This window comes from Aptenodytes forsteri, unplaced genomic scaffold (genome assembly GCF_000699145.1).
Source record: "Aptenodytes forsteri isolate BGI_AS27 unplaced genomic scaffold, ASM69914v1 Scaffold13, whole genome shotgun sequence".
Taxonomy (NCBI): domain Eukaryota; kingdom Metazoa; phylum Chordata; class Aves; order Sphenisciformes; family Spheniscidae; genus Aptenodytes; species Aptenodytes forsteri.
In genome coordinates, this window is record NW_008794543.1 from 2,102,365 (window position 1) to 2,123,973 (window position 21,609).

The 21,609-nt window shown below is 35.4% G+C and overlaps 1 protein-coding gene across 1 annotated transcript in view; it reads right to left on the minus strand.

Annotated features, from left to right (window-relative positions):
* Positions 1-426: 426 nt before the first annotated feature.
* Positions 427-21,609, minus strand: part of SPOCK3 (SPARC/osteonectin, cwcv and kazal like domains proteoglycan 3) — a 130,098-nt gene continuing 108,915 nt past the window's right edge. The window contains exons 5-8 of the mRNA XM_009272318.2: positions 10,142-10,363; positions 3,192-3,254; positions 1,794-1,931; positions 427-780 (exon numbers count right to left, since the gene is read on the minus strand). Of these exons, the coding sequence (XP_009270593.1) occupies positions 608-780; positions 1,794-1,931; positions 3,192-3,254; positions 10,142-10,363 (596 nt within the window). The 3' untranslated portion in view covers positions 427-607. The remainder of the gene's footprint in view (positions 781-1,793; positions 1,932-3,191; positions 3,255-10,141; positions 10,364-21,609) is intronic.

Below are 21,609 nucleotides of genomic sequence, written 5' to 3' on the forward strand. Positions count from 1 at the left end.
AGCCATTTCCTAATAAAAAACATAACTACAAATGCAAACACAAAGGAGGACTTTGCTTTTTTTTTTTTTCCCTCCTGATGATTTTTCTCCATACCTTTGGTTAATTAAAGGCTGGTGAGATGCTACTTGTGCACCAATGTTTTTATACTGTAATACATTTTTGATTTATTAAATGGACAATTTGCAAAGCCCGCAGGGCCTAAAACATTGACAGAACTAAAGTTAAGTTACAGTATGTGTTCTGAAGAGGACATGCACAGTTCCATGTAAGGGCAAATATCTTTTCACCGGAGTTTTAAAGAGACTGGTTGTCTTTATAGTGTGTTTTGCACATTTATATTTTCAGTAGCACATAACATTTCTTTCTTCAGGCTAGACTTCCAATGTGTTTTCTTCAGCGCAAAGGCATTTAAAAACTCAAAAGCACATAATATAATTATTCTTATTTAAACAAAAAAAGTCTATGACTCCAGCTGCAATGTTTGAAATAATCATACAAAATATACATGTTTGTTAGAATCCTTTTGATCTTGGAGAGCAAAGGGATTTTATGAAATGTCATCTTGTGTATTTTAGTAAGGTACAATTCATGGACCCCCTAATATCATCAAATATATCCATCATGATCATCGTCATCATCAACATCATCATCTCCTTCGTCTTCATCATCATCTTCAATTTCATCTTCATCATTCATTATTTCATCTTCGTCATCTTCATCATCTGTCCATTCATGGAAATCGCCAGAGGCAAAATCACCTGAAGTCTCTAAATCGATAGCTAAAAAGGTATGACAGTTACAGAAAAGACACACAAGATACACTACATATTTCTAGAATAATATACATAAGCATACAAAAGGCACACCAGAATATTTAGGTTCAGGACAATTACTTATTTTAAACTACACAGTGTGGCATAGAAATAAAACATAAATAATACAAAAATTCTTTTGTCTTAAAAGAAAACCACTTAAATAGGGATGAATTTCTCAATGTTAACAAAAGGAGACAAATTTTATGGATGTGTAGAACTATGAGTGCCAGGAACAACTGAAGGAGATTTAAGTCCAACTTACAAATGACAATAAGGACTACTGATAATATACACTGTCTATTGTTCAGTTCTTACATATTATCTTCAACTACCTAGAACTGTTCATTTAGCTAGAAAGGATCCCAGATTAGATGGACAATAGGCCTGAGCTCATATGTCAAATACTGTGTTAAATTAACCCTTTGTTTCAGGCTATGTTCTTTTGTTGCAAAAGAAGTGGAAAGGACTCACGTAAGACTTTTTTTTTTAAAAAGGAAAATATTTTATTGCCATTTTTTCTATCTGGGACATCAAATAAAGATGACGTGGGAATTTTTGGAAGAAGTTGCACAGTGCTGCAGGGAAGGGAAAAATAAGGGAAGATTTAGTGTGCTAGGAACTTTTGGCAATTCCCTCAAATATAAACTGAAAAAAATGTCAAATTGAATTCACTAGCATGCTGATTACCCAAAGGGATTTCATCAAGCATTTTGGAGCTTGTCTAATGCTGCTCTAGATAATTAATTATCCCTAGGTTTATATACATTATGCCAAGCACATATATGAGGTCTATTAGTAGCTGCAAAGTTGCAAAAATAATGAAGTAATAACAATAACAAATTATAATTTGTTATTTTTTGTTTCAAAATCCATGTAGTTGGGTCCCACATCTGTTCTTACAGAAGAAATTTAATCTGGTTGGTAATCAAAGGGAATAACACCTCTAAACCAAATGCCACAAAGGGTTCTTAACTTACCACATTCTGCCACACCGTTTGTTCTGGATCCTGTTACCTCATTACCGTATCTGTCAACACACCAGCACTGCCCTACACTTCCATGGCACTGACTTGGTTTGTAATACCCATCTTCATCACATAAGGGGATGTACTGCCCTGTGATATATAAATATTGAATAAGAATATTAAAAACTGCCTCTTGGCCAATGTAACAATTATAGCAGAAAGTAACTACCTTTTGCTGTTTCCTCATTCCAGACTCTACACTGACTGGTTTACTATTACTAAATTCAGTTAAGCAGAAAGTGACTGAATATATCAAATGTGGGAGGGAAAATAACACCTATCAGTCTTCAACTGATTTCAAGAAATAAAGTGACCAATCTTCCTGTAAATTTCTCATTGATCCTGTGACACATATTCCTTACTCCCTGAACGTCTCAGCCAAGATCTTCGCTGTATTCTGGGGAAAAGGCTCAAATGTAGCACCCAACCCTGAATGGGATGTTCTCTAATCTGTGGAGTACAAACAAGTCTGAATAATAAGGGCCAGACTTCCTGGACTAACAAGCTACCTGCTACAAGGCTTAGGAGCTATTTTTATTTAATATATATATTTTACAATCCGTTTAGTTACCTATTAATATTTAATTACCCCACCACAGCAGACAAATGCAGTGTAACACAACAATTTCATCAACAACAAATGTAAAAAAAGAATGTTAAATTGGCATTTATATGCAAAATACCCAGGCAAATTAGGCTCTAAGCCAAAAGGGTTCCCCAGCAAGAGTACAAGAGACACAATCAGGGACTTATTTTGTGAGGCAGTGACTTGCCTAAGGCTGAATAATCCACTGTTTTTCATTTGGAACAAACGGAGACTTTTTGAAAGAAACATAAAATGTAGACAGGCCACAATGAACAAAACATTCATATGAAAGCATTTTGAAGTGTATAGTTGTTGTTAGAAACCATCCTTAGCAGAAACACAGTTTCAACTACTTTGGGCCGAGCCTTTTATTGCAGCTTTTATACAGTGGCTGATGGTAAAATGAAGATTTTACATTTCAGTAATATTGATACAGTATAAACCGATTCACAACAAAGATTTCAATTATTTAAAGAATATTACAGGTAAAGGATCAGCACAGATACTAATTTAGGAGTGCCTTAGACTGTCCCCTCTATAACTGTAAAAACGTACCTTCTATTAGGGTAATAAAACAGATGTAATATCTTTTGGTAGGTAAGGTAATAAAACTAAGTTTAATAGCTTTCAAAAATTTCATAAATTTTGTTGCTGGAATTTACTGCAGTCTATCTTTGTTGGATTAATATTGATTTTATGTTGCTGTTTCACTAGGGTTATTTATGTAAGCAATAAAACCTTCAAAAGAATGATCTATGGCTCACCTAGGAGCTTCTTTCCTCCTTGCTGCTTCTGAATGTTGCTGAGTTCTGTCTGGCAAGGTGGGTCTAAAATGACATAAAAAAAGTTAAACAGATTACACTGTATCTAGGGAAAAAAGCATATGACTAAGTTTTCACAGTTTGCTACGTTCTAAGGTCACTCACAACATCTTAAGAAACACACGCATCCTGCATTAGTAGTCATGTTCTAAGCTCTGAAATAAAAGAATTACTGCACCTTGCTACAGCTCCAGAATTATGAATTAGAGCACCACCATGGATTTGGGCAGAAGGCCACTCCCAGTTAACCCAGCTGTGAGCAAGCATCTAGTCACTAGTCTGGAGGATCGAGGAATGCTAGACCAAAATAGTAACTCTATCACACCCTATTTTATCAGTCTACAGAAATCCGAGTGTGACTGTGAAGCTTGCCTCATGTATTGGTTAGAAACAGGATGGCTCTTTTAATTCCTTCCCTTTTGTCCTTGTTAGAAGTCATGTTCAAGTTTTGTATTTCATGTACTACCCTAAGAAAATAATTTTCTCCACTGAAGTCTGCAAGATTGTGATTCTATTCCAACAATTTAATCCCATGGGTACAAAGCCCCATGTTCAGCGAACTAAGCTAAAAACAGTGGCCAAACTTTAGATGGCAGAATAGGTATTAAAATTCAGTTTTCCATTCTTCAGAGTTATAGCTTACTCCAGTGCTGAATCATTTAATTTTCTACTGTCTATAAAAGCAAGTCACAGTATGCCCCATGAATGGGAAGGAAATAAGACATGAATGTGTATACGTTACTGTTGAATAAGTGAGAGAATCAAAGACAGCAAAGTACTAATCTCTGAACACTGATACTGAGTACTACATTAGACCATTAGCACAAAGGCATTTCTCATTCTGAATCAGCAGCAGTAGTATTACTGAGTTTACTCACATCTGTCTTTAGCTTATACTGTTGCCAGACAATATTCTCTTAACATCTCACTAAAGTCTCACATTCTATGAATATTAAATGCATTTTCCATTTTAGACTCTGATTATTTAGAATACATCTTTGCCATGCAATTAACTCAAGGCTCCCTTCTGAAATATAGTGAAACTATACGCAAACAGAAAAAAACCTTCTGAGCTAGTTTAAAGACGAGTAAGGCTGGCCTAGCTTATTGATGAAGCACACACTTAGACCAGAACCCAGTCACTGTGCAGGGCAATGGGTAGGCAAAAATCACTTGAGTGGTGATAGTCCAAAGAAGCCTTTCCTGAATTCCTCCTAAAGGAAAACAAGAGTGCTCACCCTTTAGCCAGCTGAGAGCTGCACAAGACGCACAAAGGACTGCAGGAATGGCAAGAATATATTATAATACATGGAGGTGCCTTTCTTGTGGAAATGCTCAAACTCTGGTGACAAATGCCTAGATGAACTGGGGATCAAAAATATATTTCTGGTGAACACAGAGCCCCTTGGCTGGCATAGCCTAGATATACCAATAGGCCTTTGGTATTATTCATGAGCTCTTATCTAACAGTAAATAGAAACTGGAAGACAATAACACCTTACTGACAGCAGGCGGTTAATTTCTCTTGGCTTTACATTTTAAATGCTATTTACATATCCCATACATTTAAAGAAGCTTATAAACGTTTAGAGTGGCCTCGACTCTGGTGGGCCAGGTTTTCACGCTAAATCTATAATGATTCTTTTTAGAGCGAAGGCCTTAAAAGCAGGCTCTACTTTTAAAATACTGTTCACAGGAGTTTTAGTGCCATAACAAATTTTCAAGAGATGTCTTTCCAGACAACCAAGCAATTTTCTGTGTGTGCTCTTGAAAACCACTGGGACTAGACATCATTGGGGGGGTATTGGGTTTTAAGTATTTAGTCTTTGAGTACTTGCTGAGGCTATATAAAGTTTTACATGTCTTGTTGTAAGAAGTGCTTTGATGATGATCATGCTCACTATTTATGTCAGAGATGTTCATTACCTTTCAAAAGTAAGGTTTCTGTCTTTCCTGATATTTAAAGAGTTAAGCTCTTAATTGTATAACATTCTGAGGATCAACTATTTCTTAAACCAAAGGTATTTCCAATTAATCGGTAATCGAAAATATTATAGTCATTTATGCACACAAGTACCACAGGCTAGAAGGATCTAGGATTGTGGTGGACTTGGCAGTGTTAGGTTAACAGTTGGACTCGATAATCTTAAAGGTCCTTTCCAACCTAAATGATTCTAGCTAGAAGGATATTGTGGTGGACTTGGCAGTGTTAGGTTAACAGTTGGACTCGATAATCTTAAAGGTCCTTTCCTTTCTAAATGATTCTAGTCTAGTCTAGTCTTTCAAAGAAGATGGGAAATATGCTGAAGGAGAAGAGCTAGTCAAATAGGAAAAATACATGTATTTTGTTCTATGGAAAAAAATCCTAAATTAGAAACACAGAGTTGCACACATGAGCACTAACATGTGGAAATGTAAAAATGATGGACTATGCCTAAAGAAAAAAATCTTTGTTTACAGTTATAAATCTTTGGTGGTATAATTACAAAAAGGAATACCACTAGCCAAAAGGTAACAAGGCAATATGAGAAAGTTACTTACCCAAAACTCTCTTCTTCACAGAAGCTAGGTCTTCAAGATTCACACTTAAGCTTTGCTTCTCAGGATAAAAGCAGCAAAAACTCTTAACAATACTAAATCACTCTGGTGCTTAAAACTGTCAAAGAGAACGGCAGGCTAGAAGTTCAACCAATTCTGTTTGGTCCACAGCATATCCTTTTTCCTCTCTCCCCAAATCATAATGCTTCCCTCTTTATTGTCCAGTTAGTTCCTGAGTTTGGAAAAGCTTTCTTTTAGATTTCTAAGTTTATTTCAATAAAAAAAGGGCACTGGGCAACTTTTGGGAGTCTTGAGCCAAGGAGGAAAAATTCCTTTACAAAAATCAGTGTGGTGGCTTCCTTTGAAATAGAAATGAATCTGACATCAGTCTCTCTGATATCTGAATACAAATAAGAGACCTAATCATCTTCATCCTTAATCTACTTCCACAGATGTGGCAGGAATTGTCTTTCTGACAATATCACTGCATTGTTATGAGTGATTCATGAACCACTTAACAGCAGCCATCCACAGTTCTTCAGTGCTCGAAGTACTGATGTACACCAGAGTATCCCATGTTATTAATACTGGCCCTTGAGATATCAATATTCAGTTGCATCAAGAGGTGCTGCAAGGCTAGTACGATTAAGCTTTGATTTACCAAAAAGAGGCACATTAACAGAGCAATGGGAGTAAAACTGGTAGATTTGACAAAGAATGTCTAGGATTTTTAAGACATGTCTCAAGGAGCTGCTAACCCACACAGTAAGCCTCCAGGGTTCACAGATTCTCCATCTTATTCAATTACAAAACAGTGATTTTCCATCTATCAAGTAGATAATATTTGGCAAAGCCCCTAGCTTCTGGTGTATGGTCCACTGCAGATTAGGCTGCCATGTTGTGCCTTGCTTGTGCTTGGGGTCAAGTTTTATAATTGTTCTTGGACAACCGAGGCTTGAACATTAGGGATTTAAAGCATCAATACTGCACTTCAAGAAATCCTTCTGGGGACCTCAATTATGCGTTAAGGCACATTACACCTTCCTTTAGAACCATCTATAAACATATTTGAAATCCTGCAATCTGAAAAGACTGATGTTACAAATACGAATATGATAATTATCATTCTTCTGTAAGATGGACTACTTTTAAAGTCATAAAGATGTCTTCCAGCCTTGAGAGACAGAAGAGCCTGTAAGAAAAAGGCATCTAGAGAGTGCTGGACTAATAGATCCATGCAGAGGCCTGCAGTAAAGAAATACTTAGGTGCTAAGAATTAATATTCCCAGCAAAATCGGGTACTCTCCTACTCTGAAGCAGTGATGCAACAAAAACAAGGCTGTAATAATGATGAAGTACTGGCAGAAAGAAATTCAACCTATAAAAAGGCCAGCACTGCAAGTGCCTCAGCATTTAGATAAGCACTAAAGTGTTAAGCTAGCGTCAAACAACTAAGAAAATAAGTTCTGAAGATGGGCACTGAAGCACTTGCCTGAATTGTAGTTGAAACTAGAGGGCAATAGCAACCAAAGCATACAGGAAGACTTGCAAAGAGCACTGGCAAAGTGCAGATTTTGAAGTATTGCAGAAATGCATTATAGTGTCTTGGATGTATCTCAGAAATACTAAACTACACTTAAAGCAGAATAAGGCAAAGAAAAAATGCAATAAGCAGCACTGAGCCGTACATAAGTGTTTAAGCATTAGTCAAGGCAGGACAGCTACTACAGAAAGATCTTTTTCTAAGCAAGAAAGATCTGACTTAAGTATTCATAAGAAGTTGCTTATAGTGACTAGAAGTTGTGAGTACTATGCAGTAATGGGTCTAGTGTACTGTAATGCATCATAACAGATCTCAGAAAGAAAGAATGAAGAAGAGTTACAAGTACTTGTCTGATCCTGACTGTCTTGAACTGTGAAGCTAAGATCAAAGAGCAAGAGGGCTTCTCAGATAATGACTCAAGTAAATACTATGTATTTTGAAAAAGCACAATGGAATTTCTATCCCAGTATGATACATATTGTTGACTAAATTTTGTATTCACTTTGAACATCGTTAATCAACAGCAGTGCTGTAAAACTGTAGATCTGCCCAGAAAGCACCTATTAAGCTCAATGGATACAGAGAGCTGCCTACATGGCTTGAAGCATTCTGTTAGTACCAACCTATTCTAGTAAACATCAGAAAGAAGCCACTGAATTTCTCTACCTAGCCATCTCTTTGCTATTAATAGCAAAGGTCTAGTTAAAGGTCATATTTAGATTGTTCAATCAAGTAAAACATAACCAAACATGAACATACTACAAAGTTTAGCGCAACACTGCAAATTATGAATAGAGAATTCAGTGGGTCATGAATAACACTAGGGAGTTAGGACTCAGATAGTTGTGCAAAAGCTAATTATAGGATGTGACAAAAGAAGACTATAGGCTTTTTTTTTCTCCTTACACCTTCAAAAAAGAATACAGATTTTGTTGACAGTGTTAATATGGAGGGATGGAGTGCATGTTTAATGTGCAAGGATTGCCAAAACTGAGATTTCACCTCGTTTACAATGTTGAGGATACATCTTTTTTACTATATGCTCAAACACACTGTGGTATCAAAAGCTATCTGATCTGTTTTAAATCAGCACCTTATCACAACACCATGGTCAAGAAAGTGAGGAAACTGGTAAAAAGGGAAGAAAAGCTTGATAATGTTGGATTCTGCAATGGGGAGAATCAGTGTCACTGAAAGCCAGATGCCAGATTTTTAGCCTTCGGGGTACCATTAATTTAATTCAGTAGTGTTTAGATCAGTCTTTACGATACCAACCTTGGGTTCTAGTGGTACACTGAGCAAATATTTTAGACCAACAGCATTTATAGGCAATAGAATGCAAAACTACTTGAAACTAATCTGTGCAAGTGCTTTCTTAATGCCCTCGTTATACTGTACATGCATTATATGAAATTGGTAAAAGAGCCAACTGGTAGAAGAACCTTGGACCATACTAGACCACATGTCATGTGCTGTACTTTCTCCGACAATTGAAAACAATTATGCTGCCCTCCAAAGAGTAAGGGTGTTTATATATTAAGCTGGAATGATTGTGGTGGTGTTTTTTTATTTTAAAGACAACCAAACAAAACATGTTATGTTCTTTACTTTAAGAACTACTTTACTTCTGGGATGGATTATTTTTCATTTACTAATTTTGCTAGCAGTACATACATGCTTATAAAAATAAAAGCCAAAATATTGTTCTACTATAAAACAAACAAGGTGTTTTGAAAGATTAAATGTTAATTTCTTAACTACAAAGTTACCAAAAAAAAGAAGTCTGCTATTTAGTATGTATCTACAGAAGTACAGCTTTATTTTTGTTCAGATTTACAACAGGCAGATGTGACATGATAAAAATCTTTATTTCCATGGAAATCAGAGTCAAACCATAGATGCTGAGTGCTAATGGGAATTTATCACGATAAGGGCACAAGTGAGATTTAAAAACTGATATTAAAATCTTCAAAAAGGTTGAACTCACTTTGCAAACTTTCCACCAAATCAGTCTTATCTCTTCTACTGGCAGTAGAAATTTGGACCCTGGTTGCTATTTATCCCTTTAAAATCTCACTCATGTTAGTAAGAAAAATGAAGGGGCAATTCTGTCCAGTTTCAGCCAACATTTAATGAGTAAACTCTTTGATTCATTACAACTAGTTTGATTATATAATTTATGTGATGTCTCACCTAGATCTAAAATTGTTATATCATCCTCAGGAAAATAATGCTTATAGGTTGTGTTTATTTGTTTAACCAAATCACATCAGGACATTAATAAGAGATTCATCTAGGCAGTAAAAATCAATTGGTTTTAGGTCCAAATGACGTGAAATAACTTTATCCGTAATGTTCATTCAGTTATTTTAATAGGCTCACAAAACAGAACATTAAGATGCCCTACTTTAGCAATAAAAAAGTTTATTTTATGATGTAGGCAAAGTAGATTGGGAAAGAAATAATTTAAGTCATTTTGTTCTTTATTTTGGTCTCTTTCCTCTGCATACTTATTGGAAGTTGGCATGAGAAACAATATCGCTGTAAAAGCATTAGCTGCTGTTTTGCACTTTATTTAGAATCTTTGAATTTCTAGCAAGCCTTTCCATTTAGCTTGGGTTGGTTATTTGTTTGTTGGGTTTTTTTTTTACTTCATTTTAGGTATTCACAACAGGTCAAAACCTTAACACAAATTCATGGTACAGCATTTAAGAGTGTGTAGTTCATGGTAATCTTCTTAATATGGTAAAAAAAGATAAAGCACTACAAAAAGGTCAGTCATATACATATACAGGTTGTTCTCATCTTTTACCTTGCTGTCTTTGGAAGCAGTAGCACCACTCATTGTTAGATATCAAACTGTCCTTGTATGTGTCACAAGAATTGAAGAATGCCCTGGTGCATGGTTCATTCTTGTCAAGGTAAATGCTTCCAAGTTCTGACTGGTCCAACAACAGGTCATAGTTCGTATCAAGCCTGTTAAACATCCAGCCAAGGGAGTCTTTGCAAATTGGCAAAATGCTGGTATCAAATCCTAAGAGGCAAAAAGAAAAAAATAAAAATCATAGAGCAGGAAAGATACAGCAGCTGCTGAGCTCAGCCACCACAAAAGAATGCTGCATCATGGAAATTGCTCCAGCAGCACATAGATATAGTACATAAACAGTGTATGCTATTGAAATACTATGTATAAATTATATGTCAGCATCATTTAAAAAAATCATTAAATTAACCTGCTAAAAAAAATTAACCCATCAGTCTCAAAACATTTAGAAATATGAGTTTTCTTATCAAACATTATACCTATAGCGCACACATTATGTACAGTAATAAATGATCTGCAGTGATTTCCTGGAAAATAATTCTGTTGAGGCATTTTAGTGATATTATAAATCAGGAGAGTGAAGCTTAAGTGGTTTGCAATGTTTACAGAGCTAAGAAGAGAATAAATTCCAGGTAACTTGTTGGAGTCCATTTTTTTCTTCCTATAACATATATTCAATTCTATGAAAAAGGAACACAATACTCAGCCTCAGCAACACCTTGAAAGTTATGACATTTTATCTTTACCTGATGTACTTTACATCTTGGAGGAGGCCATGGAAAAGATGATTGCTAAGAGCAGGCGGCTGCCAGCATCAGACCTACTAATACAGCTTGCATCTTCCTAAATTGTTGCTTGGAAAAGGGCTATCAGGAACAGGCTGAGTTAATTATTCCTGTAGCCAGAGCTCAGACCTCATGTTTGTTTTTCCTGCATCAACTGTAAAGTACATGCAGACTTGCATATGGACATGGATGGGAAATTCAGAAACCGCCAGGCCTCTTGGCCTATGTAGAAGATGTGAGCTGCATTTGATATACACACACGTTTTTTCCTGTTCATGCGCTATGGGTCGTACCACAGGTTTATGGTGCATGTGGCCAGGCAGTGCTACTAAATACTATTCTTCTGAAAACTTTTAAGCTAAAACCCGAGTACTGAAAAAATGAGAATGGTGAATATGGCTATAGAAAAGTTGACATGAGAGCACACAGGAATTCCCCGTTTCAACTGCTGTTGAAATCAAGCCTGCCTGCGTTAGTTGTTGTTCTGAAAACAATAAAGAAATCTGAAAAGTGTTTCTATACTGCTAAAACAGGTCAACCTGGATAACTCAGTAATTAGATTTAGAAATCGGTAGATTTTCCTTTAGATATATATGTATGTGGAAACGTCCATGCTATGGTAGAACGACCATTTCGGAAAGGAAAAGAAGAAAGCTGACAGCACCAAAAACTCCCCGTGGAAGTCAGACAACCACATAAAGTCCTGTTCCCCAGAAATCCTAAATTAACTGTGACTTTTTATCAGGGCAGTCTCACTTTTTCTTACTCCCTGTTGATCTGTCGCATTCATTATTATTTCTGCTTGATAGAAAGAAAAAAGCAAAAAAATAAAGCAAGCCATTTGATATTTATGGTATTTTTGATGTGTTTAACGCAATTTAAAAATATAGCCAAGCATTCAACCAACGGACTCTCCCTTCCTCTCCAGCCCCTGATAAAACGTCAAGACAAAACAACTTATTTTTTTGTGGATTAGGAAGAGCAGAGAGAGACAGGACCCGACTGAATGAAAAAGGATATATAGTAGATGTGTTATTCGACTTTATCTGTAAAAGATATCAAAATTATTTAACAAGTGTTTCCGATTTGAAAAATTCTGGAAGGTTCCTCCACCTTAAAACATTTTGTCTAAGGATGAATGTTCAGTGTAACATTATTTACCTCTAAGGCTCTCTTCCTGAAGGCCTCTTAACACTTCCCAGACATTTCTCTTTTCTCTGCTAGTCCTGCTTTTAGCTAGAGATCCTCCTTGAGACCTTGGATTCAGAAAGGGGTCGATGCGAAACATACTGTTTCCTACCCTGCCTTTTGTGTACCTGCATGAAGGGAGGAATTATTTTTGTGCTCACAATTTTTTTCAGAATTTGGCATTCTGGCCAGCTCACCAAACTGTAAGACAAGCTGCAGAAAAAGAGCAACCATGAGGAGACAGATTTTAATGAATAAGATGCCAGCTAGAAAGGATATAAGATAAAAGCCTTTTTAAAGGTGTATTCAGGGATGGATCTTGTGGGGCAAAGTAGATAATTGTAGATAATACATCTGTATGTGGAATTTTAAGCATAGGTTTATTGGAAGAGGCATCACTTTCAAGCTTGGGACAAAGTATTTTTAAATTAGCATTTGTGGTCAATGCTGGAAAAGCTTACATCATTAAGTACTTTGCATTTTAGGACACCAGAAGCTAGTGTTATGTATTTAATAAACTCTACTAAGGAAAAGGGGAGAAAACCCAAACACCTGCTTATTTTCTCTCAGTCAGTTTCAAATTTTACTCTAAAAAGAAATAAATTTATCTGAAGAATAGTGAAAGACCACTGAACATTTCAAAGGTTTTATACATCACTAAATTAAGGTTGGAACAATATTATAGACCTGCAGAAGATTTTATCCCTATTTTTTTCTTTATTCCCTTAACTAGCATTAGCCTGTGAACTCAAGTTCATCCTCTATTTCCATTCCTCAATTTTTTCTCACTTCGTTCTATATAGCTTTTATTTTTAAAAAGCATGTCTAGTAGTGACGTCCCACTGGAGTTTTATCTATTACATTTGGCATAGTTAAGGACAGAGCTTGAAATTAAAACATTTGTATAGGAGTCAGCGATATCATTAAAAACCAGATGATTTTATTACAAATCACTCATATCAACAGGAAAGCACCACAAAAATGTCATTATGTTGTAGTATTTTCTGTAAATCCAGTTAAAGTTCAACATAACTATAGTTTAATTTTTAACTATAGAGTTTGAACTCTATTGTTTATGATATACACTTCCTAGTAAACAGGAATAGATTATAACTGGCATATCAGAATTAATAAACCCACTTCAAAAAATATCATTTCATATAAGAAACTTCTTTTGTTATTTCCAAGCCTGAAAAATAAATTTTACATATATTAAAGTTGTCATAACCTATCTATTAAATAGCATCTTATACTGGAGAAAAAGCACTGTGGGTCATGGGGTCTAGCTTTCTACTAAATAACTGTTTGATGTAATAATTTCAAAAACTAATCATGCTTTACCTTGAAAGTAGTTTATGTTTCTTTTTTCAGAATTTGCTTCTGAAGTAGTTTGTATTTTTATTTACAGCCCAGGTATATTTGTTGTTGCTTTTATTACTTTTTTAGTTCTTTCTCTTCTCTGGTATTTACAATTTTAGTGTTTTAAATAGAGAAAAATCACATCTCTTCTTAGTTTTCATTTGGCTTGTTTCACAACCATCAGTCACTGCAGTATAGTCTAGAAATGTCTGAAATCTAGGTCAAATATTAGTTTAGGCAAAATAAATAAAAATGGCTAAAGTATTTCAGAGGTAAGCCAGCCACTTGTTGACAGAGACAGAAGCAGCTTGCTTTGATCTAAAATGGAGCAGTCCACCTCCTTCAGAACTGCTACACCACATAGAGATCATCACCTCAGTTCCATGTTCACATTATAAACCCTTAAAAGATTACTAAAGAGAGGTAAGCCAGCCACTTGTTGACAGAGACAGAAGCAGCTTGCTTTGATCTAAAATGGAGCAGTCCACCTCCTTCAGAACTGCGCTACACCACAGAGATCATCACCTCAGTTCCATGTTCACATTATAAACCCTTAAAAGATTACTACAGTAAAATAAAATTCTCTTACACCACATAGAGATCATCACCTCAGTTCCATGTTCACATTATAAACCCTTAAGAGATTACTACAGTAAAGTAAAATTCTTGGTTCAATTTTAAAGAACCCTTAAGGAACTGTCCAAACTTAAGACTATCAGAAGTGCTTTCTCTCTGCAGTGACTTTCTTCCTCTACTATAATATTGATAAAAGAATACAGATGTACCTCTTGAAGGTGATAGACTTGAGAAAAAGTCAGGAAAGCACTTAAGTACATACCTAGAGTTTAACATCTGCTATCATGGTTTGACACATGAGGGGGTCAGGTGATACAGAACTAGGAATCACAGAATCACCAGATGACCTAGAACTTAATTGCCCAAATCACAGCCTACATATATTATCACTTTGAACGCCAACCAGAATGCTGTTCTTACACATTATTCACAGTTGTGACACAAAACAAAAAGCAGAAACTAAAGGGGGAAAATTAGTATAGTTGAAGGATAGTAATTTATTCTTGATGATTAAGTACCAGGACAGCATACTGAGGAGAGCAAAAATTGCTGCTCAGATGTCTAAATTACGAAAGATTTTCTCTTTCTCTCATTTTAACCACTTATTTGAAATCTATTTCCATATACCATAATGAAATGAGCTTTTATGCAGCTATTTCTGAACATTGTCTGGAAAAATGTGAAGTACCAGCTTAAGCTCTTTGCCTCAGCCAAAACAATCCCAAGGGAAATATTGTTGAGAAATATACCCCTTCTCCATAGCTTACACACTAGCATTCAAAACATTTCCTAAAAAGGAACCAACAGAAATGCTCCTGTGTTTCTGATTATTTCTCGGGGGAGAATTTCAACTCCTAGTAAATATAATCTGCTTTTCAAGGTAAAACTATTGTTTGCCTGCTTATTAAGCTCATAAGCAATAAATCCTTGTGTACACTGAGGAAGATAGCTTTTGACATTATGTGGAAATCAAAACTGCATACATACATATGGCTGACATATTGCATTATATAAAAATTATCTAATATGCCAAGAGAAGTAAACTGCATGATTCTTTCCAATACCAGAACACTGGCAAATCATAGATATGAATTAACACACATGCACTCTGCTGGAGTCCTGACTGCCATCTAGACCATGGCTTTTACTTGTTCAGCGTGCAAGCTGCATAGCAAGAAGGTTTTACCTTGTGATGGATTTGTCTAATATTTTGGCTATCAGAAAATCTTCAGTTAACAGCATCTCACAGCTGAGGCCCACCGTGCACAAGCTGGGAAGAAGTTTTCCTTTCTAATATAGTTTTATTAGGACAAACCTGAGCAGGAAGGACTAAAGAGAGGACTAAGCAGACGTGAATGCTTTCTGTTGTATTTGCTGTTCACAAAAGTGCTGATCTAGGTGAGACTGATCTGGCTCCATACTAGCCCAAGAAGGAGATAGCATTAGGCATAACATTCTCTGTCACCTGCCTAAAGTTGTAATGTATTCCTGCTCACTATGATTACACCGATAGGAGCGGAGCGTGGGTTAGGGCAAGACATGGGGAAGGTACCAAAGGTCTTACGATAAACCTAGGATAGCTGACCCTCATTTTACAACAAAAGGTACAAGGGAAGGAAACAAAGCACAGCTGCAACGTCCCTTAAACACCTGTGAAAGTTTGCATCCTGAAGTCTCTCCTTTTCCATAAAGTGTTTTAGAGAGTTTTATATGGAGGTGGTGGTGTGGGCGGGAATCAAGATGAATCCTATTGCTGGAGGCTACCAGTTTGCTAATAGATTGACAGTTCAGATGAAATGTATTCTGTGGGACACCAGACTAACCATTTAATTAATAGGAGTGACTGTTAAGGAAAAGTAGAAGATACCTGAGGAGGGAGAAATAAAATAAAATGCTACAATAAACATCTATATATGTTTCATTGTGTATAAGGATAATTCTCTACAAAAGATTGAGTCAAAACATACTTCAGTCAACAATACTGATTTAGTTCATTCAAAGTCTTAATTTTAAGTAAAGATGGATTAATTTAAAATTCCTGCTCAGAATTACTTCTAGGCTGGATTTCTTCTTCTAGACTCTTGCTTTAAGGATGCCGGGGCTTACGCTAACCTGACACATGCAGAAAGTCATTAGAATTAGAAGAACCTTTTCTTTCTAGCAAACTAGAACTATGGTTCAGGATGCCAGCCCGTACCACTTTGCAGTACAGCTTACGGGACATTTTCTGAGGTAATCTCAGGAAGTAGCCAAATTCTCAGGCAGTCAGCGTTTTCAAGACATCAAAAATGATGTTTAAAACTGCAATTCCTTTTATCTCTTATAACTATACAATGACTTTATGGGAGAGTACTAACGAGAGTAAGCAAAAACTTATTGTTCTGCTTATGAGTTCTGTCTGTACATTAGGGTTTCCAAATATGCTTCAGCAATGAAGATCAGGGAAATTTAATTCATCTCTGCGTAATGTCAGCTGTGTCTCTTCATCGATAAGGAACTTAGGATAGCCAGAATGAAGTAAAAACCTCCAAGCAAAGATATGAAATTGATAATTTTATTTACACTTTTCTATACAAAATTGGTCTTTTTCTGCTGCAAGTTTGTAAGCGTATTCGGCAATTTTAGTGTGATAATATCTCATCATGCTAGTTCTAGACAAGCCAATTATAAGTAATTTTCTTTCAGACTTCTTGTATTTTTCTGTTATTTTCAAAATTATTAATGTATTGGACTCCAAATAATCATATTATTCCCAAGCCACAAGAAGATTCTCTATTACCTTTGGCCTCTGGTCTTTCATCTTCTAACATGACAAGGCACACAAGTATTCTTCAGAAATAGACTGCCTGTTAGCAGAAATATTTGTGGGACTACGGTATTTTTTGTGCTTTGCATTTGATGCATTAATTCCCTAAACTTTTATCACACAAAATTAATACAGAAATAGAACAAATATTTTAGAAGACTTTAAACAAGTATGTAAAATCTCACTTAATTTTTCAAGCTCTTATTTTCAACATCCAGAAGGGACTAATAATGTGGGTATTATTGTAGTATGGGGGTAAAGTATCCTTTTCCCCTTTGTGTCATCTATTTAGACCATAAATGGCCTGAGGACAAGATTTAAGTGTTTATATAGCATTTATAGTAATGATACTTCTAGATATATGCAATCTGAATACATCTGGACACAAAAGGGATTTTGGAAATAAACCCCTATTAATTATTTGAAATATTCTAGTCTGCATTACTAATAAGATTCAGCTTTGGAAAAAAATAAGTGTCAGTTAAACAAAATTATGTAGCTCTTGTAAAAACACACCAATGTAGGCACTTTACATTTTAACTTGTTATCAGCATAGTGATGGCTCTAGCAGAACAACTTAAACACTACTGTTTGGTTTGTTTAGAAATAATATTAATGAGTGTATGGATCAACGTGGACTATTTAATAGCTGGAACAACTCTGAAAAGCACCAGCACGGCACTATAAACTTGCACCACATCTAGCTTGGTCAGAAGGACTGTGCCCAAGCCTTTTAATAAATCCTGTCCCAAGTGCCACCAGAGAGACTGAGATATGAAAAATCCTAAATGCAAACAGACAACCAGAAAGGATGTCACAAATTGCTTTTTTAAATGCAGAATGGTTTTTCAGTGAGGAAGGAACTCTATGACAAGAATAAAGGACAGCCTGGGGGAAAGGGTGCCAAAACAGATTTTTAACTCCCCAAGGGTCATGAACAACTCCAGGGATCTGCTAGAATAACTAGGACTCCAAAAGGGGAAGTTGCATTCAGGTGCATTTGTCGTAGCTGTTGTTCTCTACAGATCACCAAGTCTCATGTGCTAAGTATAAGGTCATTACACATGACTGAGAAGTTCTTTGCAAGACTTATTTCTAGGTGTGGCGCTCGGACATCCCCAAAATAGGGGCTGGACTCCCTGGTATACTTAAAAATTAATGTGCCTGATGTTTTGCACCTCCTATAACATTGGAGACCGACTTTGAGGGATTTCATTAGGGATACTACTCGAGAGCTTAGCTCTTGAAGAACAGTTTTAAGAGTTTCTTAATGGTATGAGAAAGGACATTACCATGTTGAATGGTTATCATTATTTTTGTTGCTTTGTGATTTTACAGGGACATAGTGACCTAATATTTTCTTCTAAACCACAGACGTTAATTTCTCATAGGATGCAGTATCTTTTGCTGCCTCAAATGAGAAATTTTGAAGTTCAGAAATGGACATATCAGAAAAATCATATAGTTGCATTAATGAAACCAGTTTTTAAACAATTTTTGCATCCCCAAATCCAGAAATGAAAGAAAACTACTACTGATCATATATTCATTCGATCACTTTCTGTCTATAGATGGACTGCCTTTTTGCAGTAGGCTGTCAAATTAATTAAACCAAGTAAATATTGGTTATTTATAAAATCGAGTAAATATTGCACAAATAGGATATTTTGTATTTTAAAGCAAATTTTTTTCACAGATATATGCAATTTGAGTAACTGACCACAGTACTAAAACACTAGACTCTAAACAGTTATTGTCCAAATGTTTTTGTGAAAGACTGTAGGTTTTGTCAAAAAACTCTTTTTTAAAGAGAAAAAGAAAAGAAAAAAAGATAGGACAAACTGAATGTCTCACATGTAATCATTTTTTACAACTTGATTTGCTTTGTTTTAGTAAAAAGAAAATAAATATGCTAAAGCCTATTATCAAACTTCCATGCTTACATCCTAGCATTCCTATAACAAAGAGCAAACTTTTCAACATTCTTGTAACAACACTACCTCTATTTTAAAGTTGATGAGGTATAACTCTTTGAAACAGAAAATCTAATTTAAAACCAGCATAGTAATCAATTAATATTTTGTACAACATTCTAGCTGTTTAGAATTAATTTCTGGTACCATGTTACAAGTGTAAGTCAAACATTTCTGACAGCACCATGTTCACAGGGAATTTAAAGTCAGTAGTACAATGAAAACAGATTTTTCCACACAGATTGTATTTCCTTACCTGTTGATGAAAAAGAGCTCTGAAAAGACTATTCTTAGCCATCCAAATCAACTCTTGATTCTGTCTCTCAAAAAACTGGTAGCGTAGGATCTAGTCTAACTTGTGCCTAAAATTTCAGATACCTCCTGAAGTACATGTGAATTCTTTATACCGTCAAAGGAGAGAACTTTGTAACTTTGAAGGCTTCCAAAAAGGAATTCTGAAAACTGGGCCAGAAACCAGTTTTTTCCCCTCAATTGGACCAATTGTCTTTGTAGAGAAGATCCTCATCTGAAGGCTTTTGAAGGCAAATACATCTCTCTACTTGCCATAGAAAGAGTCCTTTACTAGCTCAGGTTAGGTGGGAAAGATTCCACAGACCCCAAAACTTTGGAGGAAGCTAATCAGAATGGGACCATAACATTTTCTGCAGAAGAGCTCCTCATGCTCACAGACCAAAGTGCTTCATGCAGTTGAACAATCTGTTCTAAAAATACCCACATATCTCACAACTGCTTTGGTCTACATAATCTAAGCAGATGGTTATCATCTTCTGCATTGTACATGAAGTGCCAAAACATGAATATTTAGGATGTACTAGATGCAAAATCAACATTAGGTAGACACCACTCAATCTTATGAGTGTTGCTAATGTTATAGTAAGTTACCATCAAAGTTTAAAAACAAACCAACCAGTTTGGATCACATAACGTATTTCTAGGTCCAAAAATTGACATGGTCCAAAATTCCACAAGACACTTGCATTTTTAGTCACACATATTAATATCTTAGAACTTAAGTCTAAATACAGTCTTTGATTGCTATTATAAAGTAAAAATTTGCAAACAAACAAGTGATAAAATAAATGTGAGTGTAATATATCCACGTACACATCATGATACAAATACCTGCCTCAAGTATAGATACTAGGTCTTATCAATGCCGCCTGTGTGCTTAAGGATAAAAGGTCAAGGGAAATGCCTAAAGGAAAAATCTCATGCTCTTAAGAACTTTGTGCTTGCACTACATTTCAATGTATTCAAAGTATTAATTATGAACTTTACATTCCTGTATTACATAGAACCGACATACTTGAAACACTGACTTTTTATTTATGTATGCCATAGTACTTAATAGCAGTACAGTTGCTTCTTTTATCATTCCCCAAATTTCTTTTTGAACTTTTACTCTATTATCAGGCTTCTAAAGAGCTGTGCTGCATTTTTTACCTTACCTATTCAGTGTGTTACCCTAAACAAAGTGAGTATTCAGCAAGAAACAGGACCCGTTTCAGCTGACCTTTAACTGAGCGATGTGCTAACACTAGCTATATTTTTAGATACATTTTATTTCTTACTATACAATAAATGCTTACTTAAGAGTTGCAAACTTCGTATTTTTGTTGTTTTCATTACTGGATGAGAAGCAGATCACATGTCAGTTATGGGAACCAACCAGAATGTAAATTGGAAATATATGTTTTTAATGTGTTTTTTTCAATATCAATAAAAAGTGACATTACTGTATTACCACCTTGCCTCAGAAACATTTTTTCTCAATGTTAAGAGAAGTATTCCCAGATTACACAGAATCATCTTTAACTCATTGGTTTTTACAGAATTATCCATATTTCCTTAGCATGAAAAATCACAAAGAAATGACATTTCCAATTAAATGAAATAACTGGATTTCTTGAAAAAAGTAATGCTACCAATAGCAATCAAAGAAAAGCTAAAAAAAAAAAAAAAATCCCAAATACTTAAAAAGTTAATAATGAAGGAAATAAGGTAGGCAGCCACTGGTGGCCAAGTTCTGTGAAACATACTCTGGAGGAATTCATAGTTTGCTCTTCATATTAATGAAAGGTAGAGTTTTACGGCTTATGAAATCTAATTTGACTCTCCTTCACAGTAGGACATCACTCTTGAAACTATTACTGCACATTTCAACTGCTATTTTAAATAAGCCCTTTGATAATTACATTTTAAAACTTTACTACTTTCCACAACAAAAAACCTATATAAATATTTGAGGGGGTTAAAAACAAATTATGCCCCCTACTGTTTCCACTTCATTAGTACTCCTGAATCTTTTCCAGTTTGAAGTATACCCTTGAAAATTCATTTTTACTTCTTTTCCATGTGTTTTTCTGTACCAGTACCTACAGAGGCATCAACTAGCAACGATGGGTCACATGTAATTACAGCTCCTGTACATTATTTCTTAGGGCTAGCCATTCAGCAATTCCGTTTTCTCTGTGGAAAAGTTGTTCAAAATCCCTACTTGTTTCTTCTGTTTTGTCTCCTTATACAGACAATTAGACAATTTGATAGCATTCACAAATGAAAGCATTGTGAATGGTAGCTGCCACACATTCTTACACACAAGAGTCCTGCCAAATAACATCGAAAGTTTAAAGTGAACATCTTGTATCAGTACTAAGCCATAAATAAGAAATTAACTTTAGAAAAGCACAAAGTTATGGTTTTGTACACATGCCTACTTAAGGCACATGAGAAAAAGGCAAGTCTTAG